Raw genomic sequence first — 19,378 nt, 5'->3', positions numbered from 1 at the left:
TATAAAACCTTTCCCCCTCTATTTAAATAATGATTTCACTATTTAAATAATGATTTCACTATTTAAATAATGATTTCACTATTTAAATGTGTCTTTATTGGTTTATTTTATATTCTGTATATTACTGTCTTTCATTTGTTCTTTATGTACTGTATGTTATTTAGTTATTTAATATTTTACTTGATTTACGAGATTTAAGAAGAAGCCTATTGTGTGTGCATACTGAAGAGTAGGTACTAACAGTATGCAGCACGGATAGTACGTACTGCATACTGCATACTGAAAGATTCAGTATGTACTTGGCAATTCGGATACGGCCCATCATGGAGTCTCGAGGTCCTCTCATTCAGAGCACTAAGCTAGAGCCACATTAGAGATTGTGTTGTTGTTGAGATTCTAAGATGAGAAGTCTTAACATTATGAGAGTTAAGTCGTAATATTACAACATTAGAGTTGTGGTATTACAAAAATAAAGTTGTGATGAATGTTCCGTTTAAATCCAAATATCTTGCCGTGTCTTGACGCATCATTAAAATTAATTTAACACTAGATATAAACTGGGGAAATGTATTTATCATTTCAGGTGGATTCTATCCACTTTCAAAAGCATTTCAAGGAGCTTTGAGTTTCATGGGCAATTTACAAAATCCTTCAATATATGGAGGTTTATTCTGAATGTCCATTTTTACATGTACATGTATTTTTACAAGGTATTGTCATTCCGACAGATTACCTAAACGTTCAATTTATTAAACTATTTTCAGAAGCTGTGATTGGTTAATCCAAAAAAATGATAACGAGAGTCAAACATAGACTCTATTCAGACATTGTGTAATTATGAACACTTTGAAATTAGCGTCTGTGTGATAATCTGTAAAACGTACTTTATAAGTATATAGCCTACAAGATGTTTAAAATCACATTCTCACTTGTGCAGCAGCTTCTTCACATGCTGATCGTTACGTCAGAAGGTAAAGAGTCTTAATCAGTGATTGGATGCACCTGTGGAGGTGAACACACGTAGAAAAACTCAGCATGCATGCATGCATAACCCTCACAGTTTGACACTTCAGGAGCTCTCTTAAGGGCCAAGACGCTTTGTGAATAACTTTCATCTTTACAACGATCTAGTCTGAACTTTGAGGGGAAATTCTTAGAAAATGTCTTGATTCTAAGAACTCAAAGCTCCTTGAAATGCTTTTTGAAAGTGGAAAGAATCCACCTGATTTAAAGTCATCAAGCATCATGTACTCAGTAACATGTAAAACATTACATACCATTATCATTCTGGTCACACATGTTCATCCTGTGTGCACTTAGTTGCACCAAAGCTCTGAATATTAAGCTGCCTTTGTGGTCATAGCAATGCATCAGTCTTCTTGCACAATCTTTTCCTGATACTTGTGAAAATGTGTTGCTGATGAGCCGAAAGATTAAGAACCTTGTGAAATCTATCTTTAGGTAGGCTATAACGTCACAGGATCTATGCTCTACTTTAAACACAGGAAACTGACGTGGCCTATGTCCCTTCAAAAATACATCTTTAATCTCGCACATTTTCGACACGAGGCTACGATCTCATTTAAAAGGAAACTTCAACATGGCTCTAATACTCAGTTGAACAAACATCTGACAATTTCCAGGAAATGTATTAGCTAATTATATAAATAATGAAAGATGCACTTGCAAACATGAATGTGTTAAGCTGCGTTATCACTTGATGAATGATCTTGTGGGTATGTTGACATTTTTGTCCTTTTGCGCAAATGTTTCCTCTTTATCTGATTATCATTTTTTCTGTGTTAGTGCATGTGGCTCAGAACTACCAAACATTCAATCATTTTTAGGAATTTAACCCTTTAAATGCCAGTTTGATAACATAATTCTGGCATTTAAAGGGTTCAATTCCTGATAATTACTCAATATTTTATATTTTGGAACAGGGCTGGAGTTGTTTAAGAGATTTATGCAAAAAAAAAGTAGAAAAAATATCAATCTGTTCTATTTTTATATCAGTTTTTGTAAATTGAACATTTTTGCCCTCCAATGTCCAAACAGAGAACTACATTTTAAATCTGATGCTACACAAAAACTAACAATGTATCAAAGTCAATATTTTGCATAATCTTTGACATATCCAAGACTGATTTAAATTATAAAATTATTTTATTTTAAAATATTTCCACAGTTGAAAGTTCTTGAAAGCAATTGAAGTTTTTTTTTTTCTTTTTTAAACCCTTTGTAAACTGAAAGTCTAACGGGAAGGCCCATCATGGAAAATAAATAGCTTTTACAATACTGCCCTCTAGTGGTCTCGTAACTGTAATACTCACTCACATCACCGTCACACCCTGAGTCTTTCATTAAAAACCCATTTAATCAAAATGTTTCTTTATAGTTAAACCAGTGAACTGCATGTCAGTCCCAGTGGAACATATCCACTGCAATAGTTCCACATTGTTTTCATTTCATCCCTGCGCTTTTAATTTTTTCTCACACAGTCCAAAGATGGTTTAAAGATAAAAAAAGATTACTCTTGGATATGACTTTAATTGCTGGACATACAAGTAATCACTGATTAAATTCCTATAATATAAAATCATACATTTCTCTCAGACGTGCCATCCTGCAGAATGAGTGTATTTTTTATTTATTAAATTTATCAGGATGTAAATTATTAGGCTTGCACAATATGAGAAATATAAATGAAATACATGATTCAAAATGTAGTAGTGCAAACAACTCACAGTTTTTATCTCTAACTGCCGTTCTTCAAATTTAACACAATACTTAAGTTTGTAACATGTTTCTCCTGAGTCCAAATTATATCAAAGATCAAACCAAACTGGACCAAACTGGCCCAAATGAATCTAAGGGAAGCTGCTGTTTAACATCTGACTGCTTTAAAATGGTGTGAAAGCCATTATACCCAGGCCCCCCATCCTGCGGACCCCAGGAAGATTAGCTTCTCGCTGTGCTGAAGCCAACAGGGCTCCAAATAAACAAACAAACAAACAAACATGAACGCATGCCGAGTGAAAAAGTAAAGTTTTGCCTTTTTCTAAAAATGATAAAAAAATCTTATTCATTGCAATGAATTGAAACTTTTATTATGTTTATTACAAATACTGAAACTCTTTAATGATTAAATTGAGAATAATTGCGCAGCCCTAATGTTAATACTTTTGTTTCTTTTTTTCCTAACCACAGTTTATCTCCCCTTTGGTTCTAAAAAATAAAAAAAAACTCAAAGCCAATTATTTCTGCCTGAAAGAGATTATAGCCAGAGGAGGAACAGCAGTGGAAAGTTTGGACTTTTGCAGACCCTTAGACTTTTGGCCCATCCAGATAAATGTTAGGTTTCTGAAGAGGCCTTGTGTCTTTTTGGGTTTAAAATACAGATAGACTGCAATCACCAATACAACCGAGTTGGTAAGTTTGGTAAGGGTTCAAGACTGCAACCAGATTTTTACTAGTTTAATGTGTTTGTAAAAAATAAAAATAAAACATGTCTATCATTTATCAAAACATAAAATGTTGTAAACCTTGATTTTATTCAGTTTATAAGGTAAAATTATTTTCATATTTTCCAGTCTCTCAACACTTATTAATAGTATTTTATTAATAGTTTTGATCTTTTGCTAATTTAAAAAAATACACATGTTGTATTTGTGGTGAAGTATTCTGAACAGTTTTTGCATTCAGTTGAGATAAGTGTTAACATAGTAGATGACTAAACTCTGTTTATATCTGTGTGTGTGTGTGTGTGTGTGTGTTTGTGTGTGTGTGTGTGTGTGTGTGTGTGTGTGCGAGTGTGTGTGTGGACTCTGCAATGAAACACCTACACAACACTTCTTGACCACGTGTGACTTTTTATTGCGTTGGTTCACATTTCAAAAAGAAGATACTGCCAAACATCTATCAGCAAAGAAGACTACAAGTTAGTAAAAAGAATCTTTTTTTTTCTTTCTTTCAAAAAAAATTAAGGAAGTCTTCTTACAAACATACGGGCAATTTAACAGTCTTAAAAAACAAAAAAAAAATCATACGTTATCCATTTACACAAGGACCAGCATTACGTTTGAATTGTGTCAAAACTGCTAAATGCAAAAAAAAAACTGTGTTCAACAATTTAGATATTTGTTGAAGGCTCTCTTTGTCGGATTCCACAGCATTGGATTATGGGGGCCCGAGGGATGGCTGGGGGTCACAAAGGGGTCAAAGCTGCCTTCTCTCTCAGAGTTTCTCCAGAGCCGTTTGATCATACCCCCAAAACCAACACTGCAAGGTGTGTGTGTGTGTGTGTGTGTGTGTGTGTATGTTTGTGCACACAAAGGCACATATGAGCACAAACCTGCACAATGTGTCTTCATGTCTGCAAACATGCAACATAATACCCTCATATTATTTTTTCAAACATTAATATATAACCATACTTCAAATTCTTTCTTGAGCTACATAACCAAAACATGTTGTGTTTGTGTTTGCTGGTGGGGGTGGGGGTGGCCAAAATGAGAAAGTCTGATTTTTTGTTTTTTTAAAGAGTTAATAAAACATCAAGTTCATGCAGGTCCCAGAGAAATATAAGCATTTGCTACAATCGTAAACATTTGAGAATTTACATTTTACAGATAAGGCACAGAAAATCACACGAGGGTTTTCAATAAACAAAGCCAGAGAATGTGAGTAAAAGAAGATTTGTGATGAACCTAATTGCATACCTTCAGGCGTTATGCGCTTTATGTGAAAAAAAAAAAAATTGCAAAAGATTTGTAAGGAAAATGAATTTTATCCTCGGATAGATTCATTGTTTTGAATTTTTCTCTGTTGGGATTTTTTGGGGTTAAATCACAGTTTGTATTTTATGTGATTTCCTATAGACAATGAAAAAAAAACTGCACATTATGTACATTATCAGACATGAGATTAGGGCGTTATGTACAGCGGGGGGTCGCCCCTGGTTGTTTGTTACCCTATGAATTCAAAAGGCTGTCATGAGTATTGTGTGTTTTTTTCTTGCCGGGTAAGTGACCCACTACGGTTACACAAATTCAAGTCGAAAGATTTTTTTTCACAGCTAGGTTCAAGGATGCTTGTTGTCATTGATGAGCGTTGGTTTTCTTTTATTGTCTCGCCTCAAACAATACTTTGTGCTGATGGTGCATGATCTTTATCGTCCCGGACGCCTGTTTGTACAGCGCGAAAAGAGAGGATTTGGCCTGAGGTCGCTCGGTTGGTCGCTGCTGTAGCTCATTCTCCATTCGGGACCAAAATGAGCCCTGCTCACTCTCTTTTGCATGGACAACTAATATCACAGTACATAGTTCTACTTAAAGCGAATCTACGTCGAAGAGAAGCAGAATCACATTGAAAAAGACATTCAACATGTGGTCTTTTTTTTTTTTGTCTGTTTTTTCCTCACTATCTCAGCTCTGGCTCTGCTACATGGTATATAAACATGAAAAAGGAGAGAAATGCTCTGATAGTGATGCACATCTCTCTTTAACTTGAAATAATCCTTTTGCTAAATGGATGCACAGATGAGTGTGTGTCATGGGGGGTTTAAGGCCTTGCACATTCAGAGTCGTTACCTCTTGAATGTGCAAAATAAAATTAAAGATAAGCTGTTCTCCTGAAACTGGACTTCTCCATTTTCAAAGAGCTCCTTACCTTTAAATGTAACGGCACTTAATCATGCAGTGAGTGTAAAGCGAGATCCCGACCTGCTCCGCTTTGTGCAGCTTTTTTTTTTTTTTTACTGCATATGAAACCTGTGATGAACCTGTCTGAATGGAAATGAAAGTCGGTGCCTAACTACAGTGAAATATCAGGTTTGTAGACACACAATTATAATCTAACTCTCTCTTTCCCCTATCTACTCAAACCCCCATGTAAAAATGTCTAACCCCTCCATTGTGTATGATTAAAACTCTTTCAATAGAAAAAGGTGTTTTTAAAATTAAACATTGATTTTCATCAAGTAAAAACATCCCCCCCCCCCCCCGCCCCCCCGCCCTGCATGTGTCCCTTACACATTTTTAAATATAAGAACACGCTTAATAAAAAAACCTACTCCTCCTGTCTCTACTTTTTGGTATTTTGGTTCGTCACAAACACAAAGATTTTTTATTTTTTTCTTCGATTCGAGTTGTCGCCTGTGTTTTTAAAGCTCTTAATCTCAGCCTGTTTTTACTTTGTTTTTGTTTTTTGACCTGCCTGTTCAACAATGTTGCATTGTCTTGAGCGTGTGTGTGTGTGTGTGTGTGTGTGTGTGTGTGTGTGTGTGTGTGTGTGTGTGTGTGTGTGCTCTCTCTCTTATGTTGAATGATAGCTGAACGCAGGTGTGTGTGTTTCTCCCTCTCACAGGTTCATACGGTGAGATCGTCTGACCTGGCCCTGCTGCTGGCTTTGCTCAGTCGGCTCAGCGGTCTGGTGTCTTCTATTGTATCGGCGGCCTCCGCCGCGGTCACCCCGTCGTCGATCGCCGCCTCCTCTACCTCCACATCCTCGTCCACCCGCTCCGCTTCCTTCTCCGCAGGCTGCTGCACCTCCTCCTCGTGTAATATCACCCCCCCTGTCTCGGTGGTCTGAGCGTAGGAGGGCAGCGCCTCGTCGTACACCTTAGAGAAGTCCTCCATGGGCAGCACCTTCTCCGACTTCTCCTCCAGCCCCCCCTGGAAGGGCGGGGTCCCCCTGCCCGCCTCCATGCCGACTTCAGCCAGCGGGTAGAGGTGAGTCATTTGGGGAACTTTCTCCTCCTCCAGCAGCCTGTAACCTTTGACCCGCTGCAGGGAGGGCACGGCCAGCGGGGGCAGGCTCTTCCCCTGCAGCGGCAGAGGAGGCGCCGAGCCCTCGCCCTGGGCCGGGGCCGGGGCCGGCTTGCGGAAGACAAAGCGGATCTTCTTCAGGCCCAGGTGGCTGATCTCCACAAAGTTGAGGAAGAGCGAGACGCAGGCCACGGCCAACATGAAGATGATGAAGACGGTTTTCTCGGTGGGTCGAGACACAAAACAGTCCACGGTGTTGGGGCAGGGCCAGCGGCTGCACTTGTACAGCGGCAGGATGCGGAAGCCGTACAGGAAGTACTGGCCCACCACGAAGCCCACCTCGAAAAGAGTCTTGAAGATGATGTGGCAGATGTAGGTCCTCAGCAGCGTGCCCTCCAGACGGAACTTCTTGCTCCCCTTTGTGCTCGTCTCCTTGGTGGTGCGAACGCTGCCCTGGTCGGGCGCCAGCGGGAGACGCTCCTCGCTCAGCTCCTGCTGCCGGCTCAGCTCCGCCTCCTCGCGCTCCTTGCGCTTCTCCTCCATGTGGACGTGGTGCACGGCGTGGCCCACGTACACCAGAGACGGCGTGGACACGAAGATGATCTGCAGCACCCACAGGCGGATGTGGGAGATGGGGAAGGCCTCGTCGTAGCACACGTTCTCGCAGCCGGGCTGCTGTGTGTTGCACACATAGTCGGACTGCTCGTCGCCCCACACGAACTCCGCCGCCGTGCCCAGGATGAGGATGCGGAAGATGAAGAGCACCGTGAGCCACACCCGGCCGATCACCGTAGAGTGCTCGTTTACTTCCTCTAAAATATTACCCAGAAAGCTCCAGTCACCCATGATCGGTCCGTAGCACTGAAAAAATGAAGGGTGGGGTGGAAGAGGGGACACAGAGGGTGCAGGGAGAGAGAGAGAGAGAGAGAGAGAGAGAGAGAGAGAGAGAGAGAGAGAGAGAGGGTGGGGTCGTAGGGACGGACAGGGAGGGGTGGGGAGGGGGAGGGGAGGGGAGAAAAGTAAGAAATATAGAAGAGGAAAACTTAAAGATGTCAAAAATGAAGCCTAAGCTTTAATTTCATGCTAGCACTTTGTATTGTAGTCGAAATTTATATGTAGGCCGATTTGAAACGTCAAACGAGGGGCGTTTAAATCAACTTTTCATTAAATAGAAAAAAAATGAATAAAATATTACATTAAAATTCTTAACTTTAGTTTTACCTTTTGACAGGCTGCTCGCTCTGATCCCTTTAACAATGATTAACATTTACCCGTGTAGCAAACCAAATAAAAGTGCCTCTAGCTTCATAAAGAACGCCACAGAATAACCCCCCCCCCTTCATAAAGATTCATAAAAAAGAAGTTCAATCATTAACAAATAGTTCCGTCTTCTTTTAGGGTTTCGATATCTGTTAAATGTTATCAAATGGGCAACTTGCCACAGCTGCGGCTCCGGCAGAAGTTGAGTCCTGTCCCGTTCTCTTGGCACCCGGCGGAGAAAAGTGAACTTTTTTCTGCCCTCTTTCCCGAACTAAAGCCCCGTCCTTGTCGCCCCACTGAGCAGATGTGAATGAATCGGCTCTGATGGTTGGTTTTTAGTTTGCTGCAATATTTAAGCTTGGAGCCAGACAGCCTTTATTTGCCGGGCGACGTGTGGTGACGCGGGAGACAATAGGATCAACAGGGCCAGAGCGGGGATGTATGGGAGCAGGCCTCGGGGCTCCCACACCAACATGGACAACTGTACTGCCGGGGCACCGAGTCCACAGCAGAGCAGCTACAGCTATGTGCATCCCAACATCCTCACACACACACACATATATATATATACTGTATGTAGAAGCACTGATACAGTAGATGGAAAAAAAACACAAACAGCAGCTGATTTATTTCCATCCTGCAGCCATGCCTCAGTGTTAGAGCAGAGAGGCAGGTCAGGGACGACCTATTGGCTCGAGAGCAAATAAAGGGAAAAATTGTCTCCTGATGCGTTAACACTGCACATCATTGTTTATACAATTATTCAGAACGAGCAGCAGCAGGTTCATCTCTGCTCTGGGTAAATATCAGATATGTGCTCTCATGTTGGACTTCATTAAAAAGCTGGTTGTGGCCTTCTCATTTGATTTAAATATCTGAACAATTAGGTTGTTTTAGTGTGTCATACAAACAGCTGGCTTCAGTTGACACAACAGAATCATTTTAAGCCATGCATGCATCTACAAGAATGCATATTCCATTCAGATTTCCAGACCTCAATATCTGCAACAAAATCTATAAAACACTCACAAACTGAGCAAACATCCACATTTTCATCAAGATTTTTGTCATCATTGCCCCAGAAGATTTTTTTTAATATATATTTACAATATTTCAAATCCTGTGGAAGTAAAAACAGCTCATGGTATTCATTCAACGCTATTGCCAAAATCACACCGACCACATATTATATATTCCTCAATTTATGGACATGCTAAATATCAAAAACACCAAAACAAGTTGACCAGATTGTTTTTGTATTTTATTAATAGTTTTGATCTTTTGCTAATTTAAAAAAATACACATGTTGTATTTGTGGTGAAGAATTCTGAACAGTTTAGTCAAGTCAGTTTAGTTAAGTGTTAACATAGTAGATGACTAAACTCTGTTTATATCTGTGTGTGTGTGTGTGTGTGTGTGTGTGTGTGTGTGTGTGTGTGTGTGTGTGTGTGTGTGTGTGTGTGTTTGTGTATCATCATATCCATGTCACTTAGCTGGAATTTGAAGAATGTGGGCCATTGAGTGAAAGGAACATAGTGAAATGTCTCTTAATAGGTTTGTTAGTCGAACTCTCCCGGCTCGGGGAACAAAAACAATAAGTAACAATCTTTGATGTGTGAGTTATTCCACAGATGTTTGAACAGATGAAAAGCTGCTGCAGAGCCCCCACAGAGGCGTGTTATCACTGTCTAAGTATCTCCAAATCCCTTTATGAAATAACCTCCAGGTTTGCACAAATACAATCAATCACCCCAAATAACCTCTCAAATACGATGTATAATTAAATCATTCTTTCATTTGGGCAGAATGAATCCTTCATGATGGGTCACATGGACAGGTTTGGCTAATACATTCAAATAGATTGTTTAGATACATGAATATGTGATGAACACAGAAGAGCAGAAATAAAAGACTGATGCACCTCCTGATTATATGTTTATCAGGAGGAGACTGTAGATTAAGTAATTTATATTTATAATCATCCTAATACAGCAAAGATACAACTCATTTTTTTTTAAAAATGAATTAATTTAATCAAGCCTTTGTGTAAAGTTAAAATGGAGAAGTAAGCTGTATGAAGTAGAAAGTGTGTGTCTTAGATTTTAACATATTTAAATTAATTGCCGTTCCTAATGTAGCTTTGATCAAAAGACATTATCCATGATAACTTTATGTTAATATATACATGTACATTTTTAAATCAAATCAAATACTAACACATTTATCAATACTTAAATATATTGGATAAGTATATTTTACAATAACAAATTATTTTTCTCATTGCTGAACAGGATCTTACTCTTATATAAGTCGTGCACATTGATGCAAAAACATTGATATTTTATTTGAAGTACAGGAAGTTAAGACATCATTATTTGAACTAGTTAAGACACAATCTAACTCCTGGTTGTCGTGGCTTATTTGCTTAAAAACAGGTCATCATTGTGCTCTGTAACGTTTTTTAAGATGAAGAATGACAATGTGTTTCCATGTGCCTGTATCAGCATGTCAGCAGCAGGGTAACAGGATGTTGATGTTCTATACATCATATAATGCTACACATTGTGTTGTAATGCAGAAACTCACAATTCTGAAAAGCCACGATGTATATCAGCAAAACGATTTCTTTGTGCTGGCGATTAGTACATTCATTAAACAGCAAACTTGAACTTTGTCAAAGTTTATTTGAAGAGAGCTTTTTGTTTGTCTTTTTATCTAAACTGTTGAAACTTGTTCTGCTGGTAAACCACTGATGCACCAAATTAAAGGAAAGAATCACATAAATACACAGCTGTTTGCTTACAATCACACAACTCATTTCCCTTTGCACAAGCTCATTTCCAGGTTCCACAATTGTGCTATACTCTTTGGACCCAGTAAAGTTTGAACAAACACATTTTCTGTGAAGTCTGATGTGCCTCACTGCTTGATGTTTTAAAGTTGCATAATTAAAAACGCATACATCATTTATTTATTTATCATAGATGTTGACCAAAAAATGTTTTTTATTTTTTAAAAAAGGTTCAACATTGATGAATTTATGTTGAAGCTTTAAAAAAAAAATTATATATATATATTTTGCATTTAGCTGCTTAATGAATTTGTTCAATTTAACCAAATTCTGTGAAACTGCACTTAAAGACCATTTTTAGTTCAGTGCTGTTTAATCCAGTGAAACAAATAGAAAAATGAAAATGAAAATATTTCGGTCCTGCAAGATCCACTGGACTCATTTCAATGACTTACCTATAAATATATATATATATATATATATATTGACAGTTACAATGAATAATTACAGTGGAGCATCTTCTTTTAATCCTTGTATGAGTGTATTTTCATTTATTTGGACAATGGATTTGACCTTATACGACAGGTCACATGTTAAAATGGTCAAAATGAAAAAAACTATCAATCAACAAAGTCTCCTATTTTGAATGCATCTGCACGTGTTATGGCGGCCAGCCCTAAACTCTCCTCCTGGCCAATGGTGTTTTTAGTTTCAGGTGACATCACTAGGCATGGTGACCTCCAGCCTTCACCTCCTGATGTCTGCTCTCTGACCTGTTGGGTTTGAGCCTCCACACTGAGCTTCACTGATCCCACCGCTTTTAGCAAACAGATGATGTAATCTAAGAGCAGAAACCGGTGTGCGGCACTATCCTGTCATGTTGAATCATTCGTCAAGTTTTTTTTTTCTCTTAATGACACGGCATCCAAGAACTTCAATTTTGATTGTTAGCTGATTGGATAGCTTTAGCTTGTCCCCCATACTGAATATCCAGGAGCATAATGTCTCCACCAAAAATGTGTCCCTCAAAATGCGCTCTCCTCTCTAGGCCTTGAAATGCACATGGGCTTTATCCCGTTGTGTTGGAGAATGGAAGCCATGTTCTGAGCTCTGTGGAGGCATCAGGGTGTATCCACTGAGCTGCTGGACCACAGGACTCCCTTTAAAGACCTGTGTGTTGGTATAGTGGATGCTTGCACGCTAAGCCCCACGGTGGGCCCGTGAATGGCACCGGGATTTCACACAAAGACATGATGTCATGATGCAGGGTGCGGACTCTATTGAGCACGTGCAGTGAGGCATGAGGCCAGATTAGACCTCCGAAGCAGGGCACCAACTGGCCGTTAATCAGAATGCTAACACGCTAACAAACATATCGTGTGTCGATCTGCCTACGGCGCGGCGGTGCCACGCGCTTCCTGCACGCAGGGCCTTTGAAAAGCAGGAAGTGACTGAAATCATACGTCGTACCTCACTTTATCGATGCGATTTTTTCGATTTCGCACATGAATTTCATCTAACAATATGCATTATGTGATTCTGACAAATGTTGGCAGGGGGTTGGTTTGAGTTGGCCTTTTACATAATAAACATCTTCCCCGCCACTCCCTGAAGAAAACACTTTGCAGGGGATGTGTTTTTTGTTTTTACTGATTTCCCATATAATAATCATCAGCCTTCATCTGACAGATGTTTACTAGAAGAAAGGTCCATGGTACTTTCTGATAGCTTTCTGGTTATAAATTCAATTCTCAGCAGGGGCCCGTGTTGCAGCCCATTTTTATCTGTCTTGATCCATGTACTGCCAGTGGGAGTTTTTATTTTATTTATTCATTAGCACACATATAAGAATACATCAAAATAGGATTAACAAAAACATAAACGGTGTGTCAGGAGAGGTCAAGAAGCCAACAGGCCTCACCTCTTAAGAGACAAATAAATCAACTGAGCAAATCGAATTACACAATTTCAAAATAGAATTAAATATTAACACATGTACAGTAACCTGTACACGTATTCATACACACACACTTAGACACATACATACAATAGTAAGTCTGAAAATGTTAACCTCTGTCAGCTAAATGAAACAGACATTCATCTTTTAAAAAGGGAGTGAATGAGTGAGTTGATGGAAAAAAAATAAAAAATGTATATATGCAAAAGTTTGACCTCGTGGATTAAATGTGAAGACAGTTTCCTTTTAAAAATCTCTGTAGATGAAGAGCTGTTAACAACGTGTCTTTTTGGAATTCCATATTTGTACCCCACGATATCTGATGGAAAATTGCAACAAGAACTTCAGCACAGGGTTTTTTTTCAGTATTTCTAATTTACAAGCGAGCAAAGAAACTCAAGAACAGGAATACAAATATGGATTAAGTACAGACGAGAAAAAATAGATAAAAATCAATGAAAAAAACAAGATTTGGTCTACATCCTCTAACTAGGCTCACTGTTAATACCTGCAACTTATTCTGTCACTTAAAAAGTGAGCTGCGCCCTATAAACCAGTGCGACCAATACACCAATAGAAAATCAAGCTGCTCACATTAACCACTACACACACCTTGATGCGATTGAAAATGTATCCCCCTACTTCACTGTGTATTGCAAGCGACCACTTTACAGTTTGGAACATGCTGGGAAACAGAAAAACATGGATTATTTTTGTGGCACTCTACTGTACTATTTTGTGACTCTAAATATTATCAGTTTACTCAACTTCCCCTGCAGAGTTTTAATTTTTTAACAAGCTTTAAATGAACACAAGTTATCTTAATTTTTTTCATAATATCCTATCAGAACAAATGGGATCAAGTGCATCAGATGTGATAATAAAATACTAAGAGGAATTCTGATAACATTTTTGGTTGTGGTCTTTCCTTTGACATTTCTTGGCAATAAGAGAAATGTCTGTCTTAATTTGATAAATAAAGTAGAGCTTCAGTACTTAAAGCTCTACTTTTAGATGTTTTTCAGTGAACGTCTTAAGGGTTTGGCTGTGTGCTTAAAGTGCTGAGTTCATACAAAACTGTCAGCCTTCATGCATTACATACTCTCAGCTTGATATGTGTAATCTATTGAAGCTGATAGGGGGCATCATTTACTCAACAGAGGACTTAGAAGCAGCAGATTTGAGCCTGTCCACTAACACAAAGGAGAACAGACATTTTGAGCAAGAATGAGCAGAGAGTAAATTTAAACTTTAAAGCTTCAGATGACAAGACTAAGATTACTGAAGTAAAAATAATTCCTCGCCTTTCATTTAAGTTTGGATTCACTCCAGGGCAAAAACACAGAGTGCACACTATCACCAGAAACTGACTTTTTCACAAATCAGTGCAAATGATTCATTTAAAGGTTTAATATGTGATTTTTTGATCCAGCATGAAACCAAAACAACTGGCGCTGCATTGTTGTGTTAGCATGCTAATGCTAGCGATCTTTATTATGCTGGTATCTTCACACTGCATGTAAATTTACCTGAAATGAGCGTGATCTAGAAACACAGTTAAGCAGTGAGTACAGTATGTTATTCTTCTTTTCTCTAGTCCCTCAATTAAACAACTTTTATACACGAGGGGAGGAGTCAGCCGGCCGTCCTGGCGATGTAAACAAAGTGAAGATAGGACTCTGAAAACTCTGAAAACATCACAGACAGTGGGACTCGGGTGTTACACCCATTGTAGACAGTCATGACTCACAGAGTTATTTTCAGAGGAGATACTTGATTTATATTTAAGTGAGAAAAATTACATATTAAGCCTTTAATATCACTCTTTACTTTCCCATATATCTAATGCTCTTACTGCATTATAACATGTAAAAATACATGTTTCTGATTTAATGGTTGGGCGGCAGTTACAAATTAAATTCAGTGTTTTTTTGACTTGATATTTAAATATATATTTTGATATATAAACACAAAGATATTTCATTTATTTCAACCCATACTGTAAATGAAATTATACTCAGTTTAGCAAATATTAAAAAAAAAAATGTCTTTACAAATATGTGTAAATTCCAAGCTAATGTTGGTTCTGTTTCTTTTTCTTTACTCTCTGTTTTAATCGCATGAGCTTCACATGAATTGTCTGTGTCATACGTGGGTTCACATACACAGACAGGAGACATTCACAGTGGCTTTAAAGAGATGGTATCAGCGATGCCCTTCACAGATACCACATGACCCGGGGGCAGCGCCGAGTCCCATGACATAGCACAACACTAAGACCTCAATGGCATCAGGCTTATGCTTAAAGACAGAGATTCACTTGTTTCTAAACTCTTGTTTGTTTAGCGTGCAACATAAGTCCATACATATTTTTCACCCATATGTGTGAGTCCCATCAAGTCTCTTTGTCTTCCTGGTGACCTACTGCCTCACTTACAAAGCCTTTTTCTTGTTTTTTCATGAGTCATCTGTTCACAGACATTTCTTTTGTTTTTGAGTCGAGCTAATAGACGCCAAGATACTCACAATTTACCAGCAGGTTTGTTTGTTTTATGTAAACCCATGTCTTTGATTTTCAAGTGTGAACATTCTTCTCCGTCAATTTCTCATTTCCTCTGAGAACCGACAAATCGTTTCTTTCCTGTGGTGGTGAGAAAGTTTTAAACCAGTCACCAAGGCATCCAAAAATCGCTGAGTAAACATCTGTGACACAGCGACCATTCACTTCAGTATCAGTTAACGGAAACGTATGATGAAGGTTGATAAAAAGCTGCAGTTAAGGAGCTAGAACCTGTGATCTGAGGCAAAAAATGGATATTTGTCAGTTAGGATGAGTTATATATGCTTCAATGTACTCTAACAAAAAACACAGAATTGCGAGCATACACTTACACTCAGGTTAAAAAAAAGGTGTCATATCTGGTCATAGGTCATAGGTCATTGTGTCAATGAAGGCAGAGTTCTTGTCGCCCATCAGCTGGACTTGGGTTCCACCATTGTTTTCAGATTTGTTGAATTTGGACCAGGCCAGTGTCTCATGGTGCAGGGTCACTTAGAGCGGGGACGTGCAGAGCCAATTCAATTCAAAAAACTTTATTTGTCCCCGGGGGGCAATTCAAAGACACACAGAGCAGTAAATTAACAACAGTGCAAATAGACGAAACATTTTAAACCTAAAATATAAATTGTCAATTTAAATACAACTTAAAGCTTAAAGTCTTTAAATGTGATTTTTCACACTTAAATATAGAAATCAAGTTTATCCTCTGAAAATAACTCTGTGAGTCATGACTGTCTCCAATGGGTGTAACACCCGAGTCCCACTGTCTGTGATGTTTTCAGAGTTTTCAGAGTCCTATCTTCACTTTGTTTACATCGCCCGGACGGCCGGCTGACTCCTCCCCTCGAGTATAAAAGTTGTTTAATTGAGGGACTAGAGAAAAGAAGAATAACATACTGTACTCACTGCTTAACTGTGTTTCTAGATCACACTCATTTCAGGTAAATTTACATGCAGTGTGAAGATACCAGCATAATAAAGATCGCTAGCATTAGCATGCTAACACAACAATGCAGCGCCAGTTGTTTTGGTTTCATGCTGGTGCTCAAGGGCGACATCTGCTGGATCAAAACATCACATATAAAGATTTTAAACTTAACTTAAAATACATAAAATATAAAAAGAGTAGATATAAGTGGACAATGATCGGACTAACAGATGTAAACAGAGCTATGTTCAAGTAGGCAAATACTAAATGATAAGTTATAAGGTGCATGGTGAATAGTGGAACAACAGAACTAATATATATAATATAACTATAAAAGGTAAATACTGAAATGAATAAAGTGGCTGTAGTGCAATGATGGATAAGAAACAACAGGAATAAAGGAAACAGAACTGTATGAATACTGATATAAAATGGATAGAATAAAGTGATTAAACACGCTTTACTGGCTCACAAAACAAACAGTCAGAGACATGAACATTTAAGAAGTAAAATGCGTCATCATTACCAAGGAACGTGTTGGTTTGAAATTTTAAAGTTTGACCCTCTCTAAATATTTTTGCCGGCTATTGTCGAGCAGTTTGTTGGAGCGTTAGATACAAAATGATTGTTGGTGAGATTACAAAAAAAAGAGCAGTTTGTTTAAATGGTGAGAATATCGGACTGTTTGGACTCACTACCTGCATTTGTGCTTAAGGTTTCCCCTTCCCACGTCCTGTTACTGACCGCCCCGCCCCCCCCATGTCTGTGAGGGGACTCAGCTGTTAAGAGGGGGGGCACTATTGTCTTGTGTGACTGTTGTGTTGTGTGATGTTTCTCCTGGGATGTTGATGAACATTTGGTTCTCATTTCTTTCTTTCTTTCTGAGTCACTTTCCAGGAGCATGTGAGCAAAATTGGATCTTATGGCCAAAAAACAGTAACATTGAATGATTGTGAATATGTAGTTAAACTTTAACACTACCTGCTCCATGGTCATTAAAATGTCTTATTTTGTAAAAGCACTTCCCACAAGCCAAATCCACCCTCCATTGTTGTATTTTGTCACACGGTTAAATGTGCTTTTAAAACAAATATTTCTTAAATACAAATTACTTTGATTTTTGTTAACTTTTCATTTAATCTATGACAAATAATAAAAGGTCAAAGCCAGTGTTATGTTTAACTTCTCTTCACGTTTACCTTTGTGATCATTTTTCTGCAATATTTTTTTTTATTGCACAAAAAAAAAAAAAAAACCATATTAGATCAATGGAAAACAGACCGTATATAATGATTAGTTAATGAACAAAATGTACATTTTGAAAGAAATGTGCTGGAGTAGCCAAATAAACCCAGAGGGGCTTGTCAAGTGGCCTTCCTAAAAAATATTTCATCCTCATTGACTAATCACTTTAATGATTTATTTGTGTACACTGTACATCGTGCACAGCACATCATATTGGTCATAGGAGAGAGCAAGAAAAGTCACTTTGCCAAGCTCACTGTGGATGCACATTATAGTTGAAGTTCCAACATGAACTGTAAGTAAAGACAAAGTAAACCTGAAGAGACTTGTTTATTTCTGTGGCATTCACAAACTGGTAAAGGCTGAGTTTACTGGATAACAATAAATAACTCTATTTTATCTTCCTTGCATTCACTCTGTGAGTAGTTACACACATTAAGATTTTCTCATAGTCCACTGCACAGCTCCTATATTACACCTTTTGTACATTTTGTGTTTTTTATGTTTTATATTTTACATTTTTAAATTCTATTTTATATATTGTAATATCTTCTTATTCTGTATTATTTAAGTTGTTTCTAGTTCTGCTTTATTTCCTTGTTAATTGTTTAGCACCAATACACCAAGTCAAATTCCTTTATGTGTAAATGTACTTGGCAATAAACCCAGATTCTGATTCTGATTCTGATTCTGGTTGGATCAGCGATGACTAACTGAGACCATGAAACATCATGCTTGAGATTTGAGATAATTCCCTTTTTTGAAACTCTTTAGAACTGTCATTGAAAAAGTCTTGTCTTGTTTTGATCATGTCTTATATGATCATGACCGTGATTATCTAGATATTATCCGGAGTGCATGTGTGAAAGTGGCTTAAGAAACGTGGCAGAAGTCTGGCTTTAGAGGAGAGAGACACGGGGGTGAGAGACGAGGCATGAATTGTTCTCGGCAGCGAAAGGAAGTGGAAGGGCAGCTTCCTCTCTGTGTAACGCCTGCCTGGCACGATGGGAGGGGGCGGAGGAACGTCATGCACACAATGGAGAAGGGCTGGGTGTGTGTGTGTGTGTGTGTGTGTGGGGGGGGGGGGGGGGGCGCAGGCAGGAGGCATTAATGGAGGGAGGGTATGTGGTGTGTGTGTGTGTGTGTGTGTGTGTGTGTGTGGGGGGGGGGGGGGGGGGGGGGGGGGGGGGGGGCAGGCAGGAGGCATTAATGGAGGGAGGGTATGTGGTGTGTGTGTGTGTGCCTGGACATCAGAGGCTGGTTGAGAAGAACATAGAGTTAGGATGAATACATATAAAAGACTAACTCTCTTCTACTCCTGCATCAGCATCGTATTGTTTGTTGTTTCCACTTTCCCACAGCTCGCCTGATAACAAAGTGAATACCTTAGGTGTTACCCAGCATGACACATGACCTTTCATTGAATGCAACCCAACAGAGACTGCATTGACACCACACAGACCTTAAAAAAGCTGTAACCATGACGATTTGATAGATTTATCCTAAAAGAAATCATCGATTTTGCCGGCTTCTGAATTGATATAAAAATCTGACATCAAGGCTTTGCTAGAAGGGAGGTTTGAATTTCTCTTAAGCCTGGCTCACACTGTGCGATTTTCCTCCGATTGTATAAAAGTCGGGGTGTCATGTCAGTTCACACTGTACGACTGAATCGTTTACGACGCCCGACCAGACCTTGAGATCGACGTGCTCACACTGTACGAGTGAAATCAGGACGGAGCGTTGACAATTGTTAATAAAGTTTCATTTGAATACTCCAACAGACGGCGGTTGGTGAAAGAGAAGGAAGTGGAAGTTGTTGTAGGATATAGAAATGTTGATACAATCGTAGATATATGGAGACAAGTTT

General features: G+C 38.8%; 2 protein-coding genes across 3 annotated transcripts in view; one reads left to right on the top strand and one right to left on the bottom strand.

The window, feature by feature from the left end:
* LOC110002057 (nectin-1) overlaps positions 1-6,505 on the top strand; it is a 28,305-nt gene extending 21,800 nt beyond the window's left edge. For both annotated transcript variants that reach the window (XR_010667641.1, XM_065962315.1), the window contains one exon: positions 6,367-6,505. The gene's annotated coding sequence lies outside the window, so the exon portion shown is untranslated. The remainder of the gene's footprint in view (positions 1-6,366) is intronic.
* Positions 6,369-8,337, bottom strand: gja8b (gap junction protein alpha 8 paralog b). Its single transcript, XM_020657681.2, has 2 exons — positions 8,207-8,337; positions 6,369-7,628 (listed from the first exon to the last, which is right to left on the bottom strand). The coding sequence occupies exon 2, from the start codon at positions 7,611-7,613 to the stop codon at positions 6,369-6,371; it is 1,245 nt and encodes a 414-aa protein (XP_020513337.1). The 5' UTR covers positions 7,614-7,628; positions 8,207-8,337.
* Positions 8,338-19,378: the final 11,041 nt, after the last annotated feature.

Source organism: Labrus bergylta, chromosome 13 (genome assembly GCF_963930695.1).
Source record: "Labrus bergylta chromosome 13, fLabBer1.1, whole genome shotgun sequence".
Classification (NCBI taxonomy): Eukaryota; Metazoa; Chordata; class Actinopteri; order Labriformes; family Labridae; genus Labrus; species Labrus bergylta.
This window is presented reverse-complemented; position numbering and strand designations above follow the sequence as displayed.